Source organism: Labeo rohita, chromosome 1 (assembly GCF_022985175.1).
Source record: "Labeo rohita strain BAU-BD-2019 chromosome 1, IGBB_LRoh.1.0, whole genome shotgun sequence".
NCBI lineage: Eukaryota > Metazoa > Chordata > Actinopteri > Cypriniformes > Cyprinidae > Labeo > Labeo rohita.
Window position 1 is genome coordinate 50,050,863 of NC_066869.1, and position 20,758 is coordinate 50,071,620.

A 20,758-nucleotide genomic window follows, 5' to 3' on the forward strand; every position below is an offset into this window, starting at 1 on the left:
ATTGCCATAAATATATATACTGGTAGAAAATATATTTACATAAATATATTTTGAAAAATTTTAGCAATCAAAAATCATTAGGATATTCAGTAAAGATCATGTTCCATTAAGATATTTAGTAAATTTCCTACTGTAAATATATCAAAACTTCATTTCTGATTAGTAATATGGATTGCTAAAGACTTCATTTGGACAACTTTTAAGGTGATTTTCTCAACATGTAGATTTTTTTTGCACCCTCAGATTCCAGATTTTCAAATAGTTGTATCTCGACTAAATATTACATAATATTAAATCTCAATTTATTTCCCTTATGACTGGTTTTGTGATCCAGGGTCATATATAGATTTTTGCAATGTTTTGTATATTTTGATTATTTGTTTAAACAGGCGGTGTGTGTTTGACCGGTTTAATCCTAAAATAATTTCTCAGAGTAGTTATTCAAGTAGTGAACCTATATAAACACTAAAGTCATGTTCACTGCCCACACAGACTTTATGATGAAGTACTGTAGTGGCAGCATGACATAGTGATGTATCAGACGGTAATACCGTGGTATTTCGACACACGGAGGGGCCTATAATCTGAAACCAATAATGAAAACACTCGTCCTTTTTAATTTTATAATTACAAAAGACATCTTTCAACATTTTATACTTTTTAAAGGTTTACTTTTATGTCAGTATGACACTTCTGGACCCTCCTGTATACCATGATGCTGAAAGATGACAGTATTGTGTATTGACACTGTACTCAGAGGTGTTTACAGTAACATCTACATGGTCCATTTTCTGTAGTGAACACTTTTACACACGTAGCCACTGTTTACAAACTCGCTGTGTGATCCTAATTAAAGACAGGCTCAGACAAGAGTCTCTAATTACCGCTTCTCATAATTCTGGTAAAACGCTGCGTGACAAAGAGGCGTGATTTTTACTCACAAGCCCCGCCCCTCGGGTTGACCGACGTGCGAAAGATTGCGTGAGGAGGGGCGTGGACTTTGCACTCGTAGCCCCGCCCCTCTGCTTGATGGACGTGTGTCCTTGAGCTCCCTGGAGAAATTAATCGCGCGTGTTGCTCAGCAAAGTGTTCGCTATGGATGATGCGTCCAAACGCGCGACTAAAACGACACCGATCCGCGCGGACGCGATAAAGTTGTCGTGCTGCTGAGCTCGGGGCGGCTGCTGTGATTACCGGAGCGAGCGACAGGTTGCTCGGCGGCTCGCTGTCCCGCGGGAGAACGGGGCCATTGCTGCGGCGGCGGCGGCGTGGGAAAAGTTTCACTTACGTGACGCGCAGGAGAAAGGCGTTTGTGTCGCGTCGCGTCCGGAATACTCAGCGTCCATGCAGAGACGGAGCAACGCGGAGCGTCTGTGAATGGAGTCCCGGAGCTCGGAGGTCTGATCATGGAGCAGCGCAACGGGACGCGGAGCTCCAGTCAGCCGCAGCTGCGCATCAACGTGCCGAGCACCGCCAGAGAGAGAGCGGCCAGGTAGCGCACTACATAGTGCACACTACACACCACACACCACGACTCGCAGCTCTTACATTCAATACCAGTGATCTTTCACAAATCAAATACATTTAATACGAACTATTGTGTTTATGAAGCGCTTTCCATTTGATATGGAATATGTGAATCAAATATCAAGAGCGCGCACAGGTGTCAGTTTTCCCAGGTGTGTCCTAATGACACACAGATCTTTGTTCAGGGTCTCAATTCAAAGTCGCAAAAGTCTTACATTTATAAAGTCATGGTATTAAATGTTGAATGTAGTAGAAAAACATTCCTTTGTCTTGTTTTCCAAAACAACAAACATCCTTAAATCAAAATACATTTACTTAAAATGTTAAATGAACAAGTTTTGTCTTCTGAAAAACTGAAAGAAGTTTTTGATTAAAACGAGATCTCTGTCAGTGATGAACGAAAACTTGTTTTCCCTTTGAATTGATCCATTTTCAGATATTTGTTCCTGTTTTAATCAAACTGTAAACTCATTTCATTCTGATCAGTTTCTCAAAAGAAAAACTGTTTCAAAAAAGTAAAATGAAAAAATAAATGTTTTAATTTTTAAGACGAGACACTGCAGGTGAGTAGGGTAAAATTAACTACTAGTTATCACCTTACTTACCCAGGTGGTTACATTAATAATTGCAAACGTTTTTTGTATTAAAGGTTTTCTGAAATGTTAGGTTTAAATATGCAAATGAAATATGCACTAATTTGCATACATTTCTAATACAAACACTGGATGAAGTCAGTTTCAAAATTCTTGTTTAATTTTTTTTTTTTTTGACACATTACAGTCAAATGTTTTTATGGAGGGAATTTTAGGAATCTCATTTTTGTCACTCCATAATTCATAATTTTGGGGGGAATAAAATGTGTCAAATCAAGCAAATTGTATATGAACAAATCCCTCTGTAAAACCTTCAGGATATAGACAGGAATAAAAATATAAAGTGCTGCTGAAGTGTTGATTTATGACTCAGTGCAGGAGAAAAAACTCATTTTGAGAAAACGGCCTTTAAAAATCTGGATTGTAATTGAAATCTGTCGACACAAATAGATAAAGTGCTGTAAAAGAAACACCTAACAGCGTCTTTTGGATGTTTTCTTTCCACTAGACTGAAAAAACACTTTTTATGAAAAACCAAAAAGCCCAAAATCTCTGTTTTTGCCTGCAGTGTCTCCCCTTAATGAAATCTAAAATATTTTTGATGATATAATATTTAATGAAATATAAAAGTTAAATAAATGTAATATTATTTAGCAATTGTAGAATTACAATATATAAATACTATTGTAGTAATTATTAATATTTCTAAATGATATTTTAGTATTATATTTATAATTAATTGTTGGTAACTCATTTACAGACCTGTACATTTAGAGACCACACTGATGTGCTGTGTTTTGTTCAGTTTATTTTTTAATTTTTATTTTATTTGGTCTTAAAAGTCTTACATTTACATTCATAACGCTGTCGGACCGTGAGTGTGCGATTGCGAAGCCCATTCGTCTTTCGGTTTCCACCCATGACTCTGTTTATCTAGTTAACCTGTGGTAGATTAGCTGCTGTAAACGTGGCCTCAGGGTTGAGATTCTTTCATGAGTCACATGACCCGCCCACCTGAACACACACCTGAGGAGCCGCTGGAGATCTCATGCGCTTGTGTTTCAGCGTGGATCCGTACGGGTTCGAGCGCTCGAATGATTTCGACTACGAGTCCTATGAGGAGCTGATGTCCGAGTATCTGGCCGTCCTCACCAGACGCTCCATCAAATGGTCCAAACTGCTGAAGGGGAAGCGTCATGTGGACAGGAACCTGAAGGGTGCGTGACACCACACGAACCACAGCTCCACAGAACAAAGAAGCTCATTCATTGTGGAATTAAATTACACATTATTATCAAAAACTACTAAACATAAATAAATAAATAGTACATTTACACACTGTCTTAGATTACGTTTGAAACTAGTAATCACTACAGTACTGCTGATGTTATTCTGGTGTGTGTTTCTGTTATTCATGTTTGTGTGTGTGTGTGTGTGTGTGTAGTGAAGCGGTACATACGGAAGGGCGTCCCGAACGAGCACCGTCCGCTGGTGTGGATGACGGCGAGCGGAGCGCAGGAGCGTCTGGAGAGGAACCCCGGATACTATCAGTCCCTGCTGGACGCCCAACACGACCCCAAACTAGTGGAGACCATCCGCACCGGTCAGATCTCACACACACACACACACACACTGTGATGATGATCAATATAATGACCATACACTCGAGTCACATCACTGAGATACACAGTTTGACTGATGGACATCACCGACGCAACAGTGTTTTCTCATTTTCACATCTTGAGTTGAGACACTACAGACAGAACCAGTGCATTTTCATGCACTTATCAGTTTTTTTGGTCTGTTTTGCTCCATATCATGTCTTTTCTTTTGTTCTCGTGAAAAGTACATTTCAGGAATTCTGTGATAGTAGAGAACTGTGTTAATGAGCTGTGATTACTGAGCTGCTGGAGTATGCTGATGTACTGTATATTAGTTCTGATGTTTACTGTGTATTGTGTGATTTCCTGTAGATCTGCACAGAACTTTCCCAGATAACATTCACTTCCGTAAGTCGGCGGATCCGTGTCTGCAGAAGGCGCTGTTTAACGTGCTGCTGGCGTACGGAGAGCACAATAAAACCGTGGGCTACTGTCAGGTACGGTCACATGATCACACACCTGAATCAGCACACAAACACAACGCTGCTTCACTGTGATTCGTATGGAAGTTGGTTAGCGGTGTGTTCAGGTGAATCAGTTGAGTTCAGGTGAATCAGTTGAGTTCAGGTGAATCAGTCGAGCTCAGGTGAATCCAGTCATGTTCAAATGAATCAGTCGAGTTCCGGTGAATCAGTTAAGCTCAGGTAAATCTGTCCAGTTCAGGTGAATCAGTTGAGTTCTAGTGAGTCATTAGAGTTCTGGTGAATCAGTCGTTCAGGTGAATCAGTCGAGTTCAGTTCACTCACTTGAAATCAGTTGAATCATTAGAGTTCAGGTAAATCAGTCGTGTTCAGATCAGTAGAGCTCATGTCCATCTGTGTTCTCATGAAGTCAGTCATTGTTTCAGTTTGTTTGTCTGATGCAAAGTTTCCAAAATATTTCCAATGCAAATGAGCGCATGAGCAACGGCTGCTGCTGCGTCACACCATCCAGAATCAGTGAAGAAACACATGAGTCCCGTTCCCTCGTCCTGTCAGCATTGCAGCGCGTCTCAGATGTTTTCTGACGTCGTCACTCTTTCAGGGGATGAACTTCATCGCGGGATATCTGCTGATCATCAGTAAAGACGAGGAGACGTCATTCTGGCTGATGGAGGCGCTGCTGGACAGAATCCTGCCAGGTGTGTTTCCTGTTTCCTCCTGATTGCCTACCTGCGGTTACTCTGGTAAACAGAGTCCAGTGAACCACACACACACACACACACACACACACACACACACTCATTAGACGTCACGGAGTCTGAGCGTGTGTGTGTGTGTGTGTGTGACATGAGCAGATCTATTCTGAGCTCACATCTATGAATAAACGGTCACGTGGTCTGATCCTACAGCGCTGCACTTCCTGTTCCTGCTGGAGCTCAGAGCCACACCTGACTGACAGATGATCATCATGAAACATTAATGACGTGTGTTTGTTTAGTGAAGGCTTTTCTGATGCTAGTTTCAAAACATTGCTTGTTTTCGATACTGGACGTGTTAAAATATATAAAACTATCAATCATTCATTTTGTGATTCTATAAAATTCTGATTCTGTATGTTCTTTAATAAAATAAGTTACTGAGAGGAAAAAGAAATGAGATACCATTTAGTTTTTTTAGTGTTTTTATAAAATTAAATCGTTTTTTAACATTCAATTTAATTTCTTTAAAATATGATTAAATAATTTGCATTATTTCCAAAATGCTAATTGCATCACTTCAAAATGTATTTTTTATATTTACATGCATTTTATTTTGTTTTTAGCATTTTTAAGTTAATTATCCTTAATATAATTAAATACTTTGCTTTAGCATTTTAAGTTTAAATAATTGTATATTTTTTTTGTTTTTAGCATTTTAAATATATTTTTAATATATTTGTTTAATGTTTCAATTAGGTTTGAATCATTTTTAATATTATTCAGTCTTTTTACGTTTTTATGGTTTTAAATAGTTTGTGTTTTCAGCGTTTTAAATAAGTTTTAATTATTTTAATATAATTAACTGATATGTAATGTTTTTTGCATTTTTAATTTTTTTTTCTAATTATTTTCATTTATTTTTAATAGAATTTTTGTCTAACTACTAATAGTACTGTGTCAGACTACAGTGAAGCTTTTAAAACCGTGACCTCTGACCTCCGGTGTCCCGTCTGCTCCTCAGATTACTACACTCCGGCCATGCTGGGTCTGAAGGCGGATCAGGAGGTTCTGGGTGAGCTGGTGCGGATGAAGGTTCCCGCGGTGTGGCGGCTCATGCAGGATCACGGCGTCATGTGGACTCTGGTGGTCTCGCGCTGGTTCATCTGCCTCTTCATCGACATCCTGCCAGTGGAGGTAACGGAGCGTCCGAGCGCGAGCGTGCGGTCGATGGCCTCACGACTGATCCTGTGTGTTTGTGCTCCCTCAGACGGTTCTGCGGATCTGGGACTGTCTGTTCTACGAGGGCTCGAAGATCCTGTTCCGTGTGGCTCTGACGCTGATTCACCACCATCAGGACGAGATCGTGCAGGCGCAGAATCTGCCGGACATCTGCGAGCGCTTCAAACGCATCACCAGAGGAGCCTTCGTGGAGGACTGCCACGCTTTCATGCAGGTACGGCGCGCTCGTCCGCATCCTACGTGATCCTACGTGATCCTACGTTTTCTTTTTTTAATGTCACTGGGGCTGTTCTCAAATCTTCTTTCTTCTGGTCGTCTCAGAGGATCTTCCAGGAGCCCGGGAGTCTCTCCATGTCCACGGTCGCTAAACTGCGCGAGAGCTGCCGCGCGCGGATCGCGGCCGGCGAATCCTGATGCTCAAACATTCCCTCTGACAGTTTGCACTCGACCGAGTCTGTGGCTCACGCAGACGTGACGTTCGCTCAGTAGTGTGCACTCACAGACTCCTTCATGAAGATGTATTTTCTTACGTTTGTAGAGATGTGTGTAGAATCACAGATGCTGGACTCAAAGTCTTTAATACTCTCTCTTCTTAGTTTAAGACCAATAATACTGTGAAATAAAACTCTGTCTTACAGACTGAACGTTTGTGTGTGTTTCAGCAGATTCATGAGGTTATTACCTGTGATGAGCTCTTCATCATGCCGCTTCACCTTCTGCTCCAACCGTAAAACTCACTTTTATTAAAGCAAAATACTCCAGAAATACATGCACATAATCACAGCTGATACATGTATACAAAACTATAAATGAAGTTCACCAGAATTGTCTTGAAACCAAGACAATATCTGTTCTTGTCTTAGGACAACTTTGATGAACATTTTTGATCCGCTTCAAGTGTCGACTACTGTCATTTAAATAATTCGAGCAAAAAACTCTTAAAAAAAAAAAATATATAAAGGTCATGAAATCCAAAACAGTCCAAAACAATGGTATTGTTAACTGGAACTATTATATAGAATTTAAGTTTTTTAGCATTTTATGTTTGTTTGTTTTTTTACATTTATATATTAGCATTTTAAGTGTTAGTTTTAAGAGTTAAATCTTTTTGTTTTTAGCATTTATTTTTTAATATGAATATGCAAAATGCTAAAAACAAGAAAATAAATGCTAAACAAAATTATAAAATGATAAAAACATAAGATGCTAAAACAATTTTTTTTACTTTAAACTATTAAAATGAAATTAAATGACTGATTTGACAGTTTTGCATCACAGAAATAAATCATATTTTAAAGTATATTAAAAAAGAAACCCATTCTTTTAAATCGCAATAATATTTCACAATATTACCGTTTTTTTTTTGGGTATTTTTCTGAGCATAAGACACTTAAACAAAAACATTAATCTTAAATAGGGAGTGTATTTATAGATAGATAAAAAAGAAAAAGGAAAAAAACTAAAATATTACACACTATTCTATAAATTAAACCAAAATCTGTAATTATTTTGAAGCTTTAGTTATGTAATATGACCAGTATTCTGACATGATCATGACAACGAGCGACACGTTCAGCTGTTGTTGTTTTCATTAATGAAACACTGACGAGTGTAAGTCATTATTTATTTATTAACCTCAAACCCTGATGCATAAAAATAACCAAACATTCACTACAAAAATAACAGAGCGAAGAAGAAACCAGCAGACGCCACTGGAGTCACCTGACCCAACGACACGTCATGTGACCAATCAAATCACCAGGATGCAGAAGCTCCAGGAACCTCAAACCCATGAAATGAGACCAGTGCGCTGCTTCATCATCATCATCATCATCACATTCACTCAAACACACTGATCTACAGATCAACAATCATCATCTTCTCTGTAACAGGAAGCTGATGATGATGATGAAGATGTCACTGACACATTTTCAAAGTCTTAGAAAAGCACAGGATACAGTTTCAGACTCACACAGTCATTCATTCATTCATTCAGATCATCACAATTTCCCTTTTCACTCAAGCAACAAACTGAACCTTCATCTGTGTTTTAGGGTTTGTGTTTTCATTCCACTGCAGTTTGTTCATCACTGCATTTGTGTTTTGCAGCGTCAGCTGCTGTCTCTAACTTTCTTTCCAGTTTCACTGCAGCATCTGCTGCCTTTCAGCACAAACGTGTTCTGTGTGAACAATCCTCACAGCTGCTGTGTGTGTGTGGAGGATCATGGGTAATTCACCAGCGGCTCTATTTAGGTTTCATGATCCAACAAACAAACAAACATCAATTATTCATGTCAGGTGTCAGTTAATGCCCCACACACACACACACACACACACACAGCGTAATGTTTTTTACTCTGAGCTAATCATATTTTCAGTTCTTACATGTAACCATAACAGAAAATGTCTGTAATGTTTTTTTAACATTTTTTATTTTAAATAAAAAATAGTTTAGTATGTTTCTTTAGCCATTTGAATTACGGAGCAGAAAGGCTGTTTTTATAACGTAGGGAACCTGAAACCTCAACCAACACACACACATAAATGAGCTGATGTCATAAACACTATTATTTTTACATAAAGCCAATTAAAATGACTACATACACTAAAATATTTAGCATTTTAGAATAAAATTAACATAATAAAGGACGTTAGAATAAGATAAAAAAAGGTTGATTTTGAAGAGAGTGATTCTGATGAGGACGTCCATGAGTGAAGGTTTGTCCAGTTTGTGCTGAACGTCAAACAATAATCATTCACACAAACACACTCATCATAACGGCTTCAACTCATCCACACCACAGTCCAGACCGACCAACACACACACACACACACACCTTTGACCTCACAGTGCAGAAATGCACACACACTGACCTCTGACCTCACACACACACACCTCTGTACAGCTATCTTTGTGAGGACACAAAGTGTGACACAATGCAATCTCTAGCTCCTTACCCTAAACCTACCCATCAGAACTAAGTGCCTCACCCAAACCCTTACCCTAAACCTAATCTTTACCCAGTCATAACCTGATCCCTAAAACCAAGTCTTGACCCTCAAACAGGCCTTTAAAGGGGTCTCAGAAAGTGAGGACCGGCCAAAATGTCCTCACTTTCCAAAATTGTTCACACTCCAATGATCTAAAACTCAAACCGGCCCTCACAAAGATAGCTGTACAAGTGCACACACACACACACACACACACACTCCTCTGACCTCACAGTGCAGAAATGCACCCACACTGACCAATAGAGCTGACCTTTGACCTCACAGCGAACACACTCACACTCACACTCACACACTCCCACTCCAGTGCGTGCAGCTGCAGTCGATCGCAGCGCAGCTGGAGGACGATGATGGTGATGAAGATGATCAGATGGTCTGGTATCCGGCGTGTGTCCGCTTCCTGCCGATCAGATACGCGATGAGGACGATCAGCACCAGTCCGGCCAGAGCCGCACCCACGATGATGGGGATGAGCATGTTCTCCTGATCCATACGACACTCCTCCGCTACACACACACACACACACACACACACACAGAGTTTTAAGATGTGCACAAATAAAACGAACACGCATGCGGTTGCAGAATAAAGTGTGTTTCACTCGTCGAACAGAGACTGTCACGCGGCACCTGATCACACGAGCGATGCAGTACCTGCAGAGAAGCGGTTGGCGGTGATGTTGAAGGGCTGCAGCTGCAGTCTGAAGGTGTTGATGGAGAAAGTGGGGAGGACCGTGAGCGTCTGCTGCGCGCTGCACATGTACGAGCGACCCACGCTGCACTGCAGGAGGTCCAGAGAGGCGTTTCCTTCCGCGAATCGATCTGCAGCAACCACAACATTTGGTCATGTTCATTAGTATTGTTATAGTGCTGCTGTACTGTAACACAGCAATACTGGTAAAATGATGTTACCCTCTCATGACAATAACCTCTGCTCATATGCTCTGATATTAATAGCTTTGTAGGACTATACATTACATGGAGATTTAGTCCAAAAAATTTAATCTGATTCACTTCCAGAACAAAAATGTACAGATAATGTACTCACCCCCTTGTCATCAAAGTTGTTCATGTCTTTCTGTCTTCAGTCGTAAAGAAATTATGGTTTTGAGGAAAACATTTCAGGATTTTTCTCCAAATAGTGGACTTCTATGGTGCCCAAGAGTTTGAACTTCCAAAATGTAGTTTAAATGCAGCTTCAAAGGGCCTTAAACGATCCCAGCCGAGGAAGAAGGGTCTTATCTAGCGAAACGATCAGTTATTTTCATAAAAAAACAATTTACACACTTTTTAACCTCAAATGCTCATCTCGTCTAGCTCTGCGTGAACTCTGTGTAATCCGGGTCAGTACAGTTAGGGTATGTGGAAAAACCCCTGTCTCATTTTCTCCTCCAACTACATCACTATGTTACCTTTTTTTGTTTGATCTTCTTTGCACGTTCACTTTGTAAACACTGGGTCAGTACGTCTGCAGTGATGTAGGATGATTTTGAAGTTGGAGGAGAAAATGAGACGGGAGTTTTTCAATATAACCTAACTGTACTGAACTGGAATACACAGAGTTCAGGCAGAGCCAGGCAAGAGGTTAAAAAGTGTATATATTTCTGTGATAAATTTTTTAGAAAATAACTGATTGTTTCACTAGATCAGACCCTTCTTCCTCGGCTGGGATCGTTTAGAGCCTTTGAAGCTGCATTTAAACTACATTTTAGAAGTTCAAACTCACGGGCACCACAGAAGTCCACTATATGGAGAAAAATGCTGAAATGTTTTCCTCAAAAACCATAATTTCCTTACGACTGAAGAAAGAAAGACATAAACATCTTGGATGACAAGGGGGTGAGTACATTATCTGTACATTGGTCTTCTGGAAGTGAACCAATCTTTTAAATAAAAATAATATTAATTTATTTTCTGTCCAATTTTATAGTGTTACTTTCAGTAAAAGTGTGGTTATTTCTGTAGTAATTACGGAGTTATACTAAAACGCTTTACAAAATTACTTTATATTATTTACAATAACAGTATAAATAATTAACAGAAAGCATTTTTGGTTTTTGTCTAAGTGCATAAAGAATTTTTGGTTTCAGTCCAGAATTTTAATTTCAGCGCATCCCTAATCCCTTCATAGTTTGAGAAGTGAATTTAAGACATTTGAATGCTTTTAAAGGATCCGTAGATGTCCTGTTACTGGAGCTGAATCTGTACATCAGATATGAATTCAGCAGATGTGTCTGTGCAGCTGATCCTGCAGTCTAGTGCACTGAGCGCTGTACCTGTCATGTCGGGCCAGAAGGCAGAGACGTTCACGGCGCTCAGGTAAAACTTCCGTGTAGTGGAGTTCTGCAGAGACACACAAAACACCCCATCATCATCATCATCATCATCATCATGCTGTCACTACAGGACACTCAGACACACACACACACACACACACACACACACACACACACACACACACACACACCAGTGCAAAGGTGAAGGTGAGATTGGTGAGCTCCTCCGTCAGCACCAGCGTGGCGAGCTCGACCCCACACGACCCCGAGGCTGTGGTTCTGTTGGGCCGCAGGTTCACGACCTCACTGACCGTCTGCGGAGAATCAGATCAAAGGTCAGCGACACAGATCAAAGGTCAAACACATCACATCAGCAGGAAGTGAGCGTGTGTGTAAGCGTGAGTCACCTTGTTCAGAGATTTGGAGAGGTGCGTGACGTTGAGCTGCAGCCCCATGAGCGCCAGCAGACAGGCGGTGCCGTTGCCGTTGGTGAGGGTGTAGTTTCCGCGCTCGGGAGCGGGCGGCGGGGTGGGTGACGGGGCGGCGGTGGTTCTGGGCGACTGAGTCGGAGCAGCGGTCGTAACTGGCAGATCAGCACTGCAAACGCTCTCTACACACAACAAATATGTTCATGCAGATTCAGAGCAGATTCACAGACATAAACAGGAAAATAACAGTGCTCATGTTGCAAAGTTCATCAATTATGAAACCAATTCATCATCAGACGTAAATCAGAAGACAATAGAGTCATTATTCAGATCAGTGTTGATTCAGTTCAGTAATGACTAACTAAACACTAACAGCTCCAGAGCAAGTTTACATAAGAGACAAACAACCTTCAATCAAACCCATGACCTTTGAAACCTCCATCCCTTTTTATCAGTGTTACTGTGGTAAGATCATGTAATATTACAGTATTAATATTTTGAATTAGCTTTATATACATATACTTTTCTATATAATTGTGTGAATCAGCGTCTGTCAGTGATACAATCTGATTAGCAGATTCTTATTAGTTTTTCATTATAATGAGGTTTTTAATGTTTTTTTTTTTTACTTACTTTTGCACTTTCAGTATTTTTAAAGATGATAGTTTTTATAGTTTTTATAGTAATTTTTAAATATTTTTTTATAGTAATACCTTCTGTCATTTTTTTTTTTATTTTTTTCTATTTAGTTTTAACTAAAGCTTCAATTATTTTTTTTTTTTAAGTCAATTATTATTTTTTAATTACTTCTGATTCTTTATTTTTTATTACACTTCTAGATTTGTCATTTTACTAGTTCAATTTGATTTTTTTTTTTGTTAGCTTACAAGGCACATTTCCCATTTGTCATCTCCAAGTTTTTCCTCTATTTTATTTTAGCTGTATATTTGAATTGACAAAAATGTTATTAATAGTTGTAGTTGACAATAACACTGCTCTTAAATGATGAACACGTCACAGATTTTGAGAGGGGTGTAAATGCATGCACATGCTTCTGCGTGGATCTGTTAGAGTGCCTTTGTTTTCTTTCATGAATCCGGGATCTATTAGACTAACTTTATTTTCCCTCATGAGTCAGATGCTCTGTTCTCTTAGGCTCCGAGCATCAGATTACCCAGCAGCCCCCATTAGCAGACACACATGAACGAAAGAGTTCAATCACTCCAATTCAAGAATGAACAGGTCAGTGCAATTCAATAACCTGTTCAACCAGTTCTGAAAAGAACCAAAAGGATGATTCATTCGCATGCATGATTCACGCCACTGTGCATGCTGGGAAACCAAGAACAATTAAAATGACACTTAATTCAATGTCAAGAACTTCACAAGCGACTCGTACCATCTGTGCTGAGGTTTGCTCCGTTCATGTACGCCTCCATGCGCACATCAGAGAGGGTGATGCTGACTCCGGCGCTCAGACTGACGGTCGTGGAGCTCACACACCTGTAGGTGCTGTTCAGCCTCGCTGTGATGTCCGACACGTTCGTCATCACCGTCACCAGTCCTGTGAGAGAAATGCATGTGAGCAGATGCTCGTCCACCACAGCGACCCGTGTGCGTGTGTGAAAGACAGAGACTGACCTGTGCCAGAGGATTGTGGGAAGGTGCTGGTGTCGCTGAGGTTGTACTGCAGGCTTAGGTTGGCCACCCGGTAGAGCCGCCCGTCGCTGGAGAACACGAGAGCCAGAGCGTGACCCGCGCCAAACGACACCAGCAGCTCCGGAGGAACCTCACGGCCGCCGCAGGAACTGCCGTTACCCACTGATGCGGAGGACGGCAGTGCAAACCCCGCCACTCTCTAACAGACCAAACACACATTTCATTAGATTCACAAAACTAGGGTGAGAAATGTTCACTGAGGGCCTTTCTTTACATGACTGAGACGAGACAACACTAACTGCGACTGTATGAACATGCAACAGAGCTGACAAACGAATTATGCAGTTTAAAAAAAATAAAAACTTCAAAGTATATAAACATTTTCTTTAAAAAGGGAAAAAATTACAGGTTGTTTTTAAATCAAGCCTTCGTGAGCTTTCATGCTTGTGGCTACCAGATGTCAAAAGTTTACACATAAAATATACAGATCTCGAATGAAAACAATTATAACCAGTAATCATAATTTTGAACAAAACATGACTAAAATATGACTACATTTCTTTGACTTGTACTATAATTCCCAGTAGGGCTGCACAATTAATCAAATTTCTAATCATGATTACAATTACAGATGCCACAATTATGTAATCGTTCAAAAATAATAATAATAATAATAATAAAAATAAATACACTACCGTTTAAAAGTTTGGGGTCAGTACATTTTTGTTTCTTTTTTAGAGAAATTAATACTTTTATTCACCAAGGATGTATTAAGTTAATAATTAAAAAAAAAAAGTTAATAATAAATAATTTACATTGTTATAAAATATTTATATTTTGAATAAACACTGTACTTTTTAAACTTGTTATTCATGAAAGAATCAAAAAAAGAAAGAAAAATCATTCTAATAATAAATCCGCATATTAGAATGATTTCTGAAGGATCATGTGACACTTAAGACTGGAGAAACAGCTGATAAAAATCCAGATGTTCATCGCAGGAATAAATTCTATTTTAAAGTATGTTAAAATAAAAAACATTATTTTATATTGTAAAAACATTTTGCAATATTACTGGTTTTTTTCTATATTTTTAATCAAATAAATGCAGCCTTGATGAGCATAAGAGACTTCTTTAAAGACTGTTACAAGTCTTACTGACCCCAAACTTTTGAACGGTAGTGTAAATCCAACATTATTCGGCTTTCTTAAGATGTGTGGGTGTGTGTGAGAAAGAGAGAGGTGTGTGTATTTTTCCTACAGGTTATCTTAAGGTAATTTTTTTTTTCTCATTGTTTTAGTTTTTACATTTTTATTATTTTTATTTAAAGAAGAAACTATATAAGAAGAGTTCAGATACAAAACCAGCTAAATCCATCTGACGTCTTTCTTTAAAAAATGCATTTTTATCAGGCTCAGATGTATAGGTTTCTATGTAAGTACTGGTACTTCTGATTGGGCTGAGGCTGCTATTTTATGACTATCATTATTTACATTAAATGATGTTTTGAATAGCGTTATACCGTTGTTTGAAGCAACTGCATGCCACATTTCTATATGATGAGTTCAGATGCAGAACCAGCTAAAAGTCACATATTATACATCCATCAAATACTTTTTCTTTAAACTAAAGAATAAGTATTTGATGGATGTATAATATGTGTCGACAGCATTCACTCAGTGTCATTATCTCATTTTTGACCGAGATGGCTTTTAGCTGGTTCTGCATCTGAACTCATCATATAGAAATGTGGCATGCAGTTGCTTCAAACAACGGTATAACGCTATTCAAAACATCATTTAATGTAAATAATGATAGTCATAATTAATAAATCGCAATTACAATTTCAAGGGAATAATCGATAATTATGACTTTTGTCATAATCGTGCAACCCTAATTCACAGACTTTTAGTCAACTAAAACTAGACTAAACAAAGTACAGGACAAAAACTATTTGACACATGACTAAGACTAAATAAAAAAAAAAAAAATTGTGTGTTTTAGCGTGTTGTACCGTTCCATTGGTGGTGTTGTAGGTGATGCTGAAGCTGGCGTTGAGATCTGCTTTAATGCAGGTGGAGTTTCCGTCCATCACCTCAAATGTCACAGCGTGAGCCGCAAACACACACCCTGAAACACAACCGCCATCATCAGTGGATATGAATCTGTTGTGACCCTCAATGTCCAGCAGAGAGCGTCATCACGCTGCTGAACTGTCAGTGATTGATCAGCGCTCACATCGAATCACAGTCCTAGTGCTGTAACACAGTGGTTCCCAACTCCAGTCCTCCCTCATTTAACGCAGCTCGTTAGAGAAAGATCCATGAACTGAATTGAACGTCAGATTCAGAAACGTACAAAATGTGCAGAGCAGTGGGCCCGAGGACTGGAGTCGAGATCCACTGCTGTAACACACCACAGTCACACTGACAGAAACACTTCACACACTCAATACTGATGCTTCACTTCCACAGCACTGATGATCTGACATTAAACACACATTCACTCTGACCCAAACAATGGCATCAGTGCCATCAGTCTCACATCTTATTATATTTTTACATTTCCAACAAAAAATATTAAGCTGCATTTCAAACCTATTAGCATGATTTCCCGCTTTACAAACGAAATTGTGACACACAGGGAGTGACATAATTTGATTCGTTTCTAAACGGATCATAATGTATGGAACACTGTTACTGTAAGAAAAACACTGCAAAAAATGATTTTCTTACTTGAGTGGTATTGTTTTCTAGTATAAATATCTAAACATTCTTGAATCAAGATGCATTTACTTGACAAGTAAAATAACTTTATATTATGACTTGATATTACGACTTGTTTTTTGAAAAAAAAAAATATCAAAATGTTAGTTTTTGCTTAAAACAACCACAAATATCCATCCAATGGGGTACGAAAAATGTCTTAATTCAGAGGTTAAACAAGATTATTTTTCTGGCACCATTGGCAGATATTTTTGCTTTCTTCAAGCAAAAACTAAAAACACTTTGATATTTTTTCAGAAAACAAGTCATAATATCTTAAGTCATTTAACTTGTCAAATAAATGCATCTTGATTCAAGAATGTTCAGATATGTATATTAGAAAGCAAGACAAAAATACCAAGTAAAAAAATCATTTTTTGCAGTGAATTAGATTTTTCTGTTCTTTTATTTATTTCTTAGGTTTAATCTGTAAACCAGATACCCATTCTGGAGCAGATTTAATATTGTTTACTTACTATATTAGACTTTTAATTTATGAAATGTTTATTTCTAGAAAAAGAAATGTATTTAGTTGGAGCTCCTGAAGTGGATGAATTTCACTGATTTCACTGACATTTGTTGAAAAAGATCAAACAATTCATATAATTATAGTTTGATCTGTATTTTGTCATCTTGTTTTGTACACAGGTGTAATAACTGTGGTATTACTGACCCAAATAAACCTGAATGAATTATTACAGGATTAATATAAAACTACAGGGAGTCTGATTCTGTTCAGAGGTCATGAGGGTCAAACAAAACACACACACACACACACATACATTTCTTAACTAATTGAGGGACATTACTCAGATTTCTGTTGTTGTTTTCTACAGCTAGTTATAAATACTGTAAAGTAACACTAACACACACACAAAATAACCTCAACTGAAAATGTTCTGCATTTTCTGGATGTTCTGCATTTTATATACACATACATTCATTCTAACTTCTGTGTTATGTTTTTGCAGTTGAAGTAGTGTAAATAATCATGTAACTGTGAAGCGGAACTCTTGTGAAATCCCAGCATGACCGAAGGAGTTTGTGAAATCATTAAGTGACTGACCACAAACACACACACACACACACACACACACACACACACACACACACACGTCTTGTTTGCTATCCTTGTGGGGACTCTCTATAGGCGTAATGGGTTTTTCTACATTGAACAAACCGTGTATTCCATCAATGTTTTCTATCAGCTAACCCAACCCCTACCCCTAGTGGGTTAGCATATTATTTCACTACATAAATGAGGACTCATTGGCCCTCACAAGTATAAACTAGTACACACACACACACACACACACACTCTCGCACAGATGATCTCTTTTAAGTAAAAAATAAGCAAACGATAAATAACTCAAAGTACAGTACAAGCTCAATCAGTCCGGTCTGTAATCATGTGATTGTACTGAATGATGATCATCTGAAGACACCTCACAGGGCTCCTCGTGAATCATGTGTGAGATGATGAACATCTGCATTCGCTCACATGAGCCGCAGCGACTCGACAGCATCACGACAGCTGCTGACATCTACACTAACACTAGTGCACTACATTCACACAACATTCACATGACGACCGAGAGGAACAGATACTGATCATCTGACATCTGATCGCACTGTGCGTTCGGCTCAATAATGCTGTTGATGTGAATAACAGCTCCCGCACGTCACGTGACCGATCGCAACCTGCCAAGTGTGAAGAAGAGTGAGAAGAACCACAGATGAGGTTTGAGCGGGAGGGCAAGGCGTGGCTGGTGAGCCTGGTTTGGGCGCTGTCACTACCCACTGCACAATCCACTGACAGCACTCAGTGGGAAAAAAAAAACAACATTTAATATTATAGGCGACGTCTTGGCAAGTGAAAACATGTAATTAGATATAATTTCAAAAAGGTATTTGAAAATGGGACAGGACTGTGAACTTAACGAATTCACGGAGGAAAAAAAACCTATAATCCCGTGAGGCACCGCAAACGACATTATCCAGTTAAAAGCAATGAAAAAATATACAATGATGTAAGGATGCCGATTATAAATAAACAATAAAGTATATATGTGACCCTGGACCACAAAACCTGGAACTTAAGTCGCTGGGGTATATTTGTAGTAATAGGCAAAAATACATTGTATGGGTCAAAATTATTGATTTTTACTTTATGCCAAAAATCATTAGGAAATTAAGTAAAGATCATGTTCCATGAAAATATTTTGTAAATTTCCTACTGTAAATCTATGAAAACTTAATTTTTGATTGGTAATATGCATTGTTAAGAACTTCATTTGGACAACTTTAAAAGGCGATTTTCTCAATATTTAGATTTTTTCAGATATTCAAATAATTGTATCTCGGCCGAATATTTTCCTATCATAATATCAATGGAAAGCTTATTTATTCAGCTATCAGATGATGTATAAATCTCAGTTTTGAAAAAATGACACTTATGACTGGTTTTGTGGTCCAGGGTCACATATGATTATGGCATTTGGAGTGCTCCATAGGAGTGGGCGGAGCTAGAGATCTTATTGGTGGATTTTTTTTTTTTTTGTGGAATCGTGAATAATGTCGTTTTTCCATCAGGAATTTCTCAGTTGAACTGAAGTTTTAAAAAACGACTGTTGCACTTTACAGAGTGATCAGTCACATGACATCAACAGATCAGCTGATTGGTCACAAGCATCCAGAGGCGCTGCTCCAGCCGAGCAACAGACCTTGAGATGATCGGCAATGATAACGAATGGCTTTATAGAATGAAGTTCGATAAATGCAGCCAATCAGAGCAGAGCTTTCTAGTGGCGCGCGCAGTGCGATCAGACACCGCGGGAACAATGACAGTGTGTGATCTGGACTATTGTTCTGATCACGTGAGGCTGATCTGCTGCTCACGTGACGTCACCAGCACGTCCAAACAACACAAATGAAAGGAAAAACACACAGAAATGAAAGCAAACGCAGCATCAGGCGGAAACACTAATCTCGTCATTTGACTTCCAAAAGCCGCACATAACGTCAATAAAACTACAAAAGTGAAACAAACACGCAGTTTGCAGCAAATGCGACTGACTAAAACACACCAAACTGACTAAAATATCCAACGGTTAGTCAGAGCCAGCGTCGGTCAGTTTGAGGTCGATAAAACAGCGACATAAAACGCTCGACGGCGTCCCGTCTTAATGTTCAGACTAACTAATGACGTTTCACAATAACTTTGGCTGAGTTCTGGTGACTTACCCATCAGTAGGGTCCAGCAGACACCTGCAGCCGAGCTCCGTCTGACCGTCATGCCTCAGTCCGTACTGACGTCCGTCAGGAAAAGCGTCAAACTCCGAGCGCGGAACACGACACGCACTAACGCCTGCGACCGAACACGAGCCGAGCAGCGCCGAGCTCTGCCTTTATATGAGTCTGTCAGGTAACAAACAGAGAAGTTACGCTGTTTGCTGAGTATCTGGCAGCAGATTCACTGTGTCATGAGGCAGAATGTTCCAGTCATGTGATGAGCGCGCTGTAGCCCCGCCCCTGAGGAGTCACGTGAGGAGCGCGAAGCTGCGTAAACACTGACGCGGCTGTATTCGCTGTTTAGTCTTATAAAGTGTTAAATATTTATTCATATATGCTGATATTAAAATAAATGTTAGTATAAGTGTTATTCGTTATTAACAATCATGTTTAAGCTACATGAACACAATCCATATACATATAGACGTAATATATGTCAGTATAAAATCAGAACTGCATTTAAAATATAATTTCACGAGTCGATTTCAAGACCTTCTATAATATTAACAAGTCAGTCAGCTTTATTGTTATTTTTCATTAACAGCAAGCAACCGTCTGTATAATATTAACGTATATTAAATATTTTATTGCACACAATTGTTTTTATAAGTGCACGTTATTATTTGTAATTATTTTTAAAAATAATTTTACTGTATAAAAAAGTGACCATTATTTTCAAATTTTCTAATTTCATATTTTATAATATTTTATATTTTATAATTTTACTGTATAAAAATTGACCCTGGTCCACAAAACCAGTCATAAGGGTCAATTTTTTAAAACTGAGATTTATACATCATCGGAATAAATAAGTTTTTTATTGATGTATGGTTTGTTAGAACAGGACAATATTTGTCTGAGATGCAACTATTTGAAAATCTGGAATCTGAGGGTGCAAAAAAATCTAAATATTGAGAAAATCACCTTCAAAGTTGTTCAAATGAAGTTCTTAGCAATGCATATTACTAATCAAAAATTACATTTTGATATATTTACAGCAGGAAATTGACAAAATATCTTCATGGAACATGATCTTTACTTAATATCCTAATGATTTTTGGCATAAAAGAAAAATCAGTCATTTTGACGCATACGATGTATTGTTGGCTGTTGCTACAAATATACCTGTGCTACTTCAGACTGGGTCACAAATGTCATTATTAAAAATGTATTATATATTTTATATATTT

General features: G+C 38.6%; 2 protein-coding genes across 3 annotated transcripts; one reads left to right on the top strand and one right to left on the bottom strand.

Moving 5' to 3' along the window:
• Positions 1 to 1,001: 1,001 nt before the first annotated feature.
• Positions 1,002 to 6,784, top strand: grtp1a (growth hormone regulated TBC protein 1a). Its single transcript, XM_051121656.1, has 8 exons — positions 1,002 to 1,492; positions 3,186 to 3,337; positions 3,565 to 3,723; positions 4,094 to 4,218; positions 4,805 to 4,901; positions 5,923 to 6,095; positions 6,169 to 6,354; positions 6,462 to 6,784. The coding sequence occupies exons 1-8, from the start codon at positions 1,407 to 1,409 to the stop codon at positions 6,552 to 6,554; spliced, it is 1,071 nt and encodes a 356-aa protein (XP_050977613.1). The 5' UTR covers positions 1,002 to 1,406; the 3' UTR covers positions 6,555 to 6,784.
• Positions 6,785 to 7,750: 966 nt separating this feature from the next.
• On the bottom strand, positions 7,751 to 19,797 carry lamp1a (lysosomal associated membrane protein 1a). Of its 2 annotated transcripts, XR_007827927.1 has the most exons (10): positions 19,521 to 19,797; positions 15,527 to 15,642; positions 13,494 to 13,710; positions 13,252 to 13,416; positions 11,832 to 12,034; positions 11,616 to 11,738; positions 11,425 to 11,491; positions 9,803 to 9,970; positions 9,390 to 9,655; positions 7,751 to 9,014 (listed from the first exon to the last, which is right to left on the bottom strand). XR_007827927.1 is itself a non-coding variant. In XM_051112140.1 (9 exons), the coding sequence occupies exons 1-9, from the start codon at positions 19,570 to 19,572 to the stop codon at positions 9,516 to 9,518; spliced, it is 1,251 nt and encodes a 416-aa protein (XP_050968097.1). In that variant the 5' UTR covers positions 19,573 to 19,797; the 3' UTR covers positions 7,751 to 9,515. The 2 variants fall into 2 exon arrangements, 1 of the variants encoding a protein (XP_050968097.1); XM_051112140.1 differs by having other exon boundaries at positions 7,751 to 9,655.
• Between the last annotated feature and the right edge of the window lie 961 nt (positions 19,798 to 20,758).